The sequence below is a fragment of the Alosa pseudoharengus genome, unplaced genomic scaffold (assembly GCF_046254945.1).
Source record: "Alosa pseudoharengus isolate Yale_2024_CS ecotype anadromous, Long Island Sound unplaced genomic scaffold, YU_APseudo_1.1 YU_APseudo_1.1_scf_13, whole genome shotgun sequence".
Taxonomy (NCBI): Eukaryota; Metazoa; Chordata; class Actinopteri; order Clupeiformes; family Clupeidae; genus Alosa; species Alosa pseudoharengus.
This window is the reverse complement of record NW_027468598.1, coordinates 37,465,761-37,475,760: the sequence shown is the minus strand read 5'-3', so window position 1 is coordinate 37,475,760 and position 10,000 is coordinate 37,465,761. Positions and strand designations below refer to the sequence as shown.

Sequence of the window (10,000 nt, the reverse complement as noted above, 5' to 3'; positions counted from 1 at the left end):
TCACGGACTACAAGCCCGCGCCACAGAGCTGCGAGAGCAACATCCCTCTGCTCAACAACCTGAACCGCTTCTTTGCTCGCTTTGAAGCACAAAACAGCACCTGCCCACAGAAGACCCATCCCCCTCTACATGAGCAGCCCCTGTGCCTCTCTGCCGACAGCGTGAAGAGGACACTTGCTGCTATCAACACCCGTAAGGCAACAGGTCCAGACAACATCCCTGGTCGTGCGCTGAAGGACTGCGCAGGGGAGCTTAAGGATGTCTTCACAGACATCTTTAACACTTCCCTGAAGCAAGCCATCGTCCCATCTTGTTTCAAAGCTGCCACCATCATACCTGTGCCGAAGAAAACTGCTCCATCCTGCTTCAATGACTACCGCCCTGTGGCACTGACACCCATCATCATGAAGTGCTTTGAGCGGCTTGTCATGTCACATATCAAATCCATTCTCCCCCCCACCCTGGACCCCTTCCAGTTTGCATACCGAGCCAAACGGTCTACAGAGGATGCAATCTGCTCTGCCCTCCACCCAGCCCTCACCCACCTGGAAAAAAGAGACTCATATGTGAGATTGCTGTTTATAGACTTCAGTTCTGCATTCAACACCATAATACCACAACAACTCATCTGCAAACTTGACAAACTGGGACTCAGTACCTACCTCTGCAACTGGCTACTGGACTTCCTCTGTCAGAGGCCTCAGGTAGTACGTGTTGGCAACAATACCTCAAGCAGCATCACACTGAGCACAGGGGCCCCCCAAGGCTGCGTGCTCAGTCCGCTGCTCTTCACCCTGCTGACGCATGACTGCACTGCAACCTACAGCAACAATCACATAGTGAAATTTGCTGACGACACAACTCTGGTGGGTCTCATCACCAAGGGCGACGAGACTCAATACAGGTTGGAGGTCGACCATCTGACCACGTGGTGCAGGGACAACAACCTCCTGCTGAACGTCAGCAAGACCAAAGAGATTGTTGTTGACTTCCGGAGAGGTCACACCCAACACCTGCCACTGACCATCGACGGTGCTGTGGTGGAGAGAGCGAGCAGCACCAAATTCCTGGGGGTGCACATCAGTGAAGACCTCTCCTGGACCACCAACACAGCATCACTGGCGAAGAGAGCTCAGCGCCGCCTGTACTTCCTGCGGAAACTCAGGCGAGCAAGTGCTCCACCAGCCATCATGACCACATTCTACCGAGGCACCATTGAGAGCATCCTCTCCAGCTGTATCGCTGTGTGGGGCGGAAGCTGCACTGAATACAACAGGAAAGCCCTGCAGCGCATAGTGAACACAGCTGGAAGGATTATTGGTGCTTCACTCCCCTCCCTGAAGGACATTTGCACCACCCACCTCACCCGCAAGGCGACCACAATTGTGAGTGATGCAAGTCACCCCGCTCACAATCTGTTTGATCTACTGCCCTCTGGGAAGAGGTACAGAAGCCTGCGCTCCCGCACTACCAGACTCACCAACAGCTTCATACACCAAGCTGTTAGGATGCTGAACTCTCTCCCTCCTCTCCCCCCTCCACCCTCAGCTACATAACATCCTGGACATTGGACCCACAATGGCCGCCTGCACCACTCCACTTGCACACTTGTACACTTTGCAACTTGTTGTTGTTGTCCTGAAAACACAACACTTCTGCTGCTCTTACATAACTTGCACCACTATGCCACTTTATTTCTTACTTAGGTCAAACAGAACTACCTCAGCCTCTTATTGGCCTGACTTTGCACTAGTATTTTATTTTATTGACTGTCTATGCACAATTTCAACCATTTTTTTGCTGCTCTTATTTTTTCATTATATGTGCCCTCTTATTTACTTATTTACTTACTTTTTGTTTACTTGAATGTTATGTTTGTCTGTGGACTTAAAATTGGTAAAATATGTCTTGTCTCCACCGTGGGATAGTGAGAAACGTAATTTCAATCTCTTTGTATGTCTGGAACATGTGAAGAAATTGACAATAAAGCTGACTTTGACTTTGACTTTGACTAGTATACTCATTTTAATTGAGTCTACACGTGAATAGATACTTAAGTAAGGAATCACGTTCCATCTATTTATATCATCCATAATTTCCTTCTTAAGTGGCCCATAGTTAATTTCCTGTAATGTTGATAGGTCTATAGGCAAAAAGATTCCAAGGTATTTTATGCATTTCTTATCCCAATCAAGTTGATACCTTGAGCGAAGATAGTGAGGTGGATTATAGTGAAAGTTAAGGACTTGAGTTTTTTGCTTATTAACTTTGTAGCCTGAATATGATCCATATTCTTCCAGAATGGACATCAGATTCGGTAGGGAGTCTGTAGGGTTGGTCAGGTAGATAAGGATATCATCTGCAAAGAGAACCAGTTTCTGTTCACCTGCCTCCAATTGAACTCCTGTGATGAGGTTATTTTGTCTGATCCACTGTGCTAATGGTTCCATGAAAATGTAGGCCTGTAGCCTACAATTTTATCATTGTAATAAAAAACGCAATTTGGCACATCATTTCAACATGCTGCTATTTAGCCTACTAATAAATGCCTATTGTACTTTATTTTTTGCAAAAAGAAAGACATCCTTAATAAAATAACAAGTCATTCACATTGTAGGCTACTTTACGCAATGTCATGTCAGGGTGACACTATGACAAGCCTGCTCTGAAGACTCCCATTCATTTTGACTGCATGGGAAGAGAGCGCGTCTTTTTTAGACAGACAGCGCAATTCATTTTATACCAGCAGGCCAATCGGAAAACTATGGCGCCTCGATATTAAAGAAACGCGACTCTATTCATTCCGAAAGTCCACCGCACAACAGTGAAACGTGCATGTTCACATTTTTAGTAACAACCGCCAAACTTGCTTACTTGCCTTACACATCTAAGTTTTCCGACTATTTTTCTTACTTTCTTTTTTCCGCCTTGGATGTTATTGAGCTTGTAGAAGTTTTAACTCTTACGTTCTGAACATCTCGCACTGCCATTGCCCGATGTCATTTCTGAGTCATATCACTCCATAATCTGTCTCTCTTTTAAATCCCTATTCCCTGAATGGTAGGCTACAATGACTATGTGTTTTATATATAATATCGAAACAAAATAACCCAGTCAGTCTCATATACAAGATGTTTAGGCCTCCAATACTGGCAGCTGGGCTCATAGGTTGCAGATTTGCTTAGTGGCCTACCAAGGCTCTGCAACGAGACGCGACATGGGAGATGAATCATCGGTCAACTTGCACTGTAGCCTATTCTACTTTCTTATTGCACACTGAAGAGGAAAAAATGCTGGTAGGCTACGATAGGCTACTTAATTTACACTTTTTGTTACCTTTAGTGTGTGTGTGTGTGTGCGTGCGTGAGAGGGGTTGCTCAGTGAAACATCGGAATACACCAATTCCGCAACACCATCTCTGATAGTAGCCTAGGCCTGAACAAAGCAACATGCATAAGCAACTAGGCCAAATTACTGCCTGAGGAAAATTTGACTATTTCAAAGTGTGCTCGTTTTTTTTCGGATGTAGGTAACACAATTTAACAATGTATAGACTATATTTTTTTTCATTTGATTGGTTCAACCGCCACCCGCCCGAATTTAATTAAAATATTGTATTTCTTCACGTCATCCGCCCGATCCGCGGCTTAACCGCAGAGTCCGCGGCTGTAACCGCGAACCGCGCATCTCTAATGCAGACGCCAAATGCTTCGAGTTAGTGGTGGTGGTAATTAAACATGAATGAGGCCACATTTATAAATGGGAAATGTTGATTTTGTTAACAAACAACTGAAAACGTAACACAGGGGACCTTTAAAGAATAAATATTGTTATCGTCAAAATAACAAAAAATATCAAAATATTATTTTCTGTCCATATTACACATCCCTACCTCCTTGGCCGCCAGCAATGAGTTGACGTCATATTGAAAACTAAGACAGGGTTCCTACACATTTTCCATTTCAAAATTCCATACTTTTTCCATACTGAAATTTTCCATACTGAACTTCTCGGTACATTTTTTATTTTATTTTTTATTTTTAAAGTATATTTTTTTGGGCTTTTATGCCTTTAATGCGACAGGATAGTGGAAGCGAGTGGGAGAGAGTCGGGGTGGGATCCGGAAGGGACCACGGGGCGGGAATTGAACAGGGCGGTCACCGGGGTAAGGTGCAGGTGCCCCAGCCGGCTGGGGCCACGGTACATTTTTCTGACCATATTCTAGACATTGTCAATGGAGCGTTCTACTAGCATTGTGAAGAGCTGTATAATAATGTTTATTATTAACTTGGTAGCCCTTGGATACTTTTCGTTGGGGGAAGTGCTGTATTGGAAGGTGCACTCACATTTTTAGTTCTCTGTAGATACAGCATAGCCTTGGAGACTAGTGCACTGCTGGCAGAGGCCTCAGAAATCACCATAAACAATATTATTTGTTTGCAATAACAGTTTATCAGATAATGCAGTATCCATGTCTTGGTATCTTTTACAAAATCAAAAAAGTCTACTAGTGTTTTAGCCGAAAATAGCAGAGCTACGCAAACATACCAGTGCACAATGGTGTAGGGCACTTGCATAGAACAGGGGTTCTCAATTTGGTTTTGGTACCAGGGTCCCCTTGTGGGAGAATTTTTTTTCTGAGGACCCCCATTCAATTGTATCTTGATGATGTGGACTGACAACAGGGAATTCATTATTATTACAAATTCATTATGATTACTACACAAACAGGGTTCATTATGACCTGAGTGAAGTGATTAGTACTGTAGATGCAATAGTCTGGAAACACAAATATTTCTCCATACCCTTGTTTCTTTTTTCCATACTTATCCAGACCTGGAAATTACTAAAATCAAATTCCATACTTTTCCAGGTTTTCCATACTGCGTAGGAACCCTGCTAAGAGACCACTGCAAACTTGAACACATGCACACACACACACACACACACACACACACACACACACTAAGAGACCACTGCAAATTTGAACACAGTCACACACACACACACACACTAAGAGACCACTGCAAATTTGAACACAGTCACACACACACACACACACACACACACACTAAGAGACCACTGCAAATTTGAATATGACCATCAACTCATTTGAATGTCACTCAGCAATCGTAGGATGAGGATTAGAAAAGTCTCCTGGTCTCTTAATGTTTTCCAGAGCTGTAGTATTCACACACACACACACACACACACATAGCAGCGCCGCACGCTCACCCTCAAGGTTGCCCAGTAGTGTGTCCAGCTTGAAGCCGGTGAAGTTGGCGGTGGTGGGGGGGGCGGAGGCGTTGGCGACGGGAGGCGGTGACGTGGCGGGCAGCGTGATGCTGTGGGGGGGCACGGCGAAGAAGCTGCCCAGCACCGTGAGCAGCACCACCATGACCACCAGGAAGATGAGGAAGGTGGCCTTGGCGTAGATGTGGGCGCCCACCAGGCACACCAGCAGGCACAGCAGGAGGATGGCACTGCCGTAGAGCACTGACCACCAGTAGCCCACGGGCAAGACCTCGTACACACCACCACGCGAGCCATCTGCACACACACACACACACACACACACACACACACACACACAGAATTAACACACACACACACACGCACACGCGTGCACGCACACACACACACACACACACTCGCTCACACACACACACGCATGCACGCACGTACGCGCACACACACACACACAGTGGCAATGAAGATGGTGAATGCTAACTAGGATGCTAACAAGGATGAGCACTTTGGAGTAATGTAGAGGGTGAATGCTAACTAGGATGCTAACTGTGGCAATGAATATGGTGAATGCTAACTAGGATAAGCACTTTGGGGCAATGTACAGGGTGAATGCTAACAAGGATGAGCACTTTGGAGTAATGTAGAGGGTGAATGCTAACAAGGATGAGCACTTTGGAGCAATGTACAGGGTGAATGCTAACTAGGATGCTAACTGTGGCAATGAAGATGAATGCTAACTAGGATGGCAACTGAGGCAATAAATAATATGAATGCTTACTAGGATGAGCACTTTGGGGCAATTAAGAATCTGAATGCTAACTAGAATAAGCACTTTGGGGCAACAAAGATGGTGAATGCTAACTAGTATGAGCACTTTAGGGCAATAAAGAGGGTTAATGCTAACTAGGATGAGCATATTGGAGCAATGAAGAAGGTGTATGCTAACTAGGATGCTAACTGGCTGAAGCTATCCCTCCACATCCTGACTCTCTGCTCAACATAATATCCAATGGCTTTGGTCACCTGTCTCTAAGGTAACCTTGCGGTATGTCTATGGTAACCTGTCTCTATATACCACAGTATATCTATGGTAACCTGTCTCTTTATAACACAGTATATCTATGGTCACCTGTCTATATAACACAGTATGTCTATGGTGGTCACTTGTGTCTATTGTGGTAGAAATTCTGGATCCCTAACAAAATCTTATTACATAGAGGTGATTAACATTACATGTTCATATATTATGTGTATGCTCTTCTGTACATTCAATTCCATGCATTAACTTTGCTTTGTCTGTCATTTGCTCTCTCTATGTCAGGACTTTCTAATAAAGGTCACGCGACCCCTTTTGGTCACGAGTTTCTGCCTGAGGCAGTAATATCAGGAATATCCTGAGAGGGAGCACACTATGACAAGAAAATGCTAAAGGATGTACAGTATATGCTAAAGGATGTATATGCTAAATGATGTACCTGTATATGCTAAAGGATGTATATGAATTGTACTGACCTACTAAAATGCTAAAGGATGTATATGCTAAAGGATGTATATGAATGGTATTGACCTACTATCTTACTTCCTTGGAGTAGCCACATGACTTGACGTGAGGATCACATGCTATGTCCAAGAAGTGTGCATGTATTGTTGAATTTCTGCATGCATGAGGAGTTTTGGAAAAGACCGCTGTATGCTCAAGTGAGAGGGACTCATCTGATTTGTATATAAGATGGGGCCTTGCCCTACAGAACTTTGAGTTTGGCTGTGTACGTAACATGTATAAGATTGGGCCTTGCCCTACAGAATTTTGAGTTTGGCTGTGTACGTAACATGTATAAGATGGGGCCTACAGAACTTTGAGTTTGGCTGTGTATGTAACATGTATAAGATGTGTCCTTGCCCTACAGAACTTTGAGTTTGGCTGTGTACGTAACATGTATAAGATGGGGCCTGGCCCTACAGAACTTTGAGTTTGGCTCTGGAACGTGCTGTTGCTGGTAACTTGGCCCCGGTGTTGTGAGTAAACCTGCAGTGTTTTCTCACACCTGAGTGTGCCTGGAGATTTTTGACCACGCTATGGCTACCTGTCTCTGGAGTCACCTGTGTCTATGGTCACCTGTCTCTATGGTTACCTGTCTCTATCAGTGTTTCCCATACATTGACTAATCTGTGGCGGGGCGCCATGAAATCAAAATTGACCGCCACAGATTAATATTCTATGTTTAATTTAATTTAAAATAAATATAAGATAAAATCCTTGCGTTGCCATTGAGCTGCGCTTTTTACGCACGCAGCCTTTCCTTACCCCGCCCCGCTCTCTCTCGTAGCCTGCTGCCCCTCTGCATGTGCATTTAACAAAATATTCACGATTGTTGAAGGATTGTTGTTGCCACATAGAAGCATTGCATAGAAGACGTCTGGCTAAATTGTTATTAAATCCGCTTAGCATCGTGACCATGCTGCGCAAATTTGTTCAAAACTGCTGCATTTAAGTTAACTCTTAAAGGTCTTATCACAACATAGTAGGCTACATTGAAGAGACTAAACTAAGTTAAGTTATGCAATCAAGCAGTATCTCAAAGCTAACGTTAGAATACTGTTTGGATGTCGAATTTAGCATGCTTAGCCTACTTACAGCTGCTTGTCAATTTCGTTGAAGGGCTCATTTTATTGACTCTCGACACTGAATGTTTACAAAATCCCGATGTAAATGGAAAAGTGTTTTCCAAAATTCAAAAGTGCTTGTCCCAAGAAGAAGTACGAACCTTTATTTTAACTATGTAGAAAACGTTATGAATTGCATCCACACATCAGCAGCCTTTTAACTGTGTTACTCATCTTAAAGTCTTAAAGTGACAGGCACTCAATTAGACCTATACACTACCAAGACGATCTTAACCCCCCCCCACTGTTGTCCAAGTCAGCTACCGCCACAAATTGAATCCAATTATGTGGGAAACACTGTCTATGGTTACCTGTGTCTATGGTTACCTGTCTCTATGGTTACCTGGGAAGGAAACTGTACAGACACCTAAAAGCACTATTGAGAATGCAGCTCCTTTTCTCCCATTGACACAAAACAGATAAAACATATTTCTCAAATGGGGAGGAAAGACATAGAGTTGAATTAAAACCGACACACACACACACACACACACACACACACACACAAAGATACAGAAACACACACATACAGACACACACACACACACACACACACAACACACACACACAAACACACGCACACACGCAGGAATGTTAAGACATTACCTTCAGGAGCTCCAAAGGTGGCGAGCAGGGCCTCCACCAGGCCCAGCACATAGAGGGCGCTACCGCACACGTTGGCCAGGAAGAACATGATGCCCATGCTGCCCCCGAACTCAGGGCCCAGAGCCCTGCTGATCATGTCTGCAGCACCGAGTTAGGGCTCCATAACACACACACACACACACACATGTATATATATATACACACACACACATACATATACACACATACACACACACACACACACACATACACACACATATACACACACACACACGCACGCAGGCACACACGCACGCACGCATACACACACACACACACACGCACGCATACACACACACATACACACGCACACCACGCATACACACACGCACACACACAGCATATATACAACACACGCACACACACGTGTAACCTGCGTTGTGTTGAACCTGCGCGATTCAGTCCTGCACACGCCCGGACTCGAACTCGCGAACAGCAGCACCTCGGATCGCATGCCAGCAGCACTCTTGAGGCATCGGGGAGTGAGGTTTACCAACATTCCACAAGCACAGCTAAGCTAGCTGGCATCCGTTACATACGCACAAACCAAACAGCATGCATACAACCAGACACACACACACACACAGCATGTACAGTATACAACCAGACAGACACACACACACACACACACAGCATGCATACAACCCTGGATGTCTACAGGTATAAACAAGTTAAATTTAAGACCTTTTAATACCACTTCTAAATTAAATTTAAGACCAAACTTAGAATGGAATTACAAATATTGGAAATATACAGTACTCTTTTCAAGTAAACACACTGAAGGTAAAATGACAATAATCGGTTCAAACTTCTTTGACCTGAGCCCGGGTCATGGCAGACTTTAGGGCCCACCAAGACAAACCCAACCCCCCCCCCCCCCCCCCAGTCTAAAGATGGGTACATAAGTACACAAGTTGTGTATATGGGTACACAAGTAAATTACTGATTTGGAGATCTTTTTTAAACAAGAAGAATAATTAGTCTACAATAGCTTTTGGCCACGTTGTATTAAAATCTGACTATATACAATACTCAATGCTAGACAGCGTATTATCCAGTCTCTGCTCGGTTTGTATGGAAGTTGCCAGAATCAACTTTGTTCGTTTAATATCGTTACCCCGTAGCCTCATAACGGGTTGAAGCGGAGCTTTGCTTTACCAAAGCTTTACCAAAGTTATTGATTGGCTCAATTGATCATACCACAAGCCTACCACATAATTGTATGACTATATTTGATGACACCAAATTAGCATATTTCCTTTTTTTCTGTCGGTCTGCAGTTGCTTGATCAATTGCGCAGTAAAATAAAAAGACAAGCGACAGATGCACCTATAATAATTAAATATAATAATTAAATATAATAATTAAAGCATAATTAGATTCTGCAGCTCCGCGGACCAGCAGTCTCCTGTAGTTTGTGAAACGCTGAAGTTGGCCTAAG

The 10,000-nt window shown here is 44.0% G+C and overlaps 1 protein-coding gene across 1 annotated transcript in view; it reads right to left on the bottom strand.

Moving 5' to 3' along the window:
* The window catches only part of LOC143122166 (solute carrier family 12 member 9), a 75,748-nt gene that overhangs the window by 60,431 nt on the left and 5,317 nt on the right, over positions 1 to 10,000 (bottom strand). The window contains exons 3-4 of the mRNA XM_076283000.1: positions 8,521 to 8,658; positions 5,236 to 5,550 (exon numbers count right to left, since the gene is read on the bottom strand). Coding sequence (XP_076139115.1) covers positions 5,236 to 5,550; positions 8,521 to 8,658 — 453 coding nt within the window. The remainder of the gene's footprint in view (positions 1 to 5,235; positions 5,551 to 8,520; positions 8,659 to 10,000) is intronic.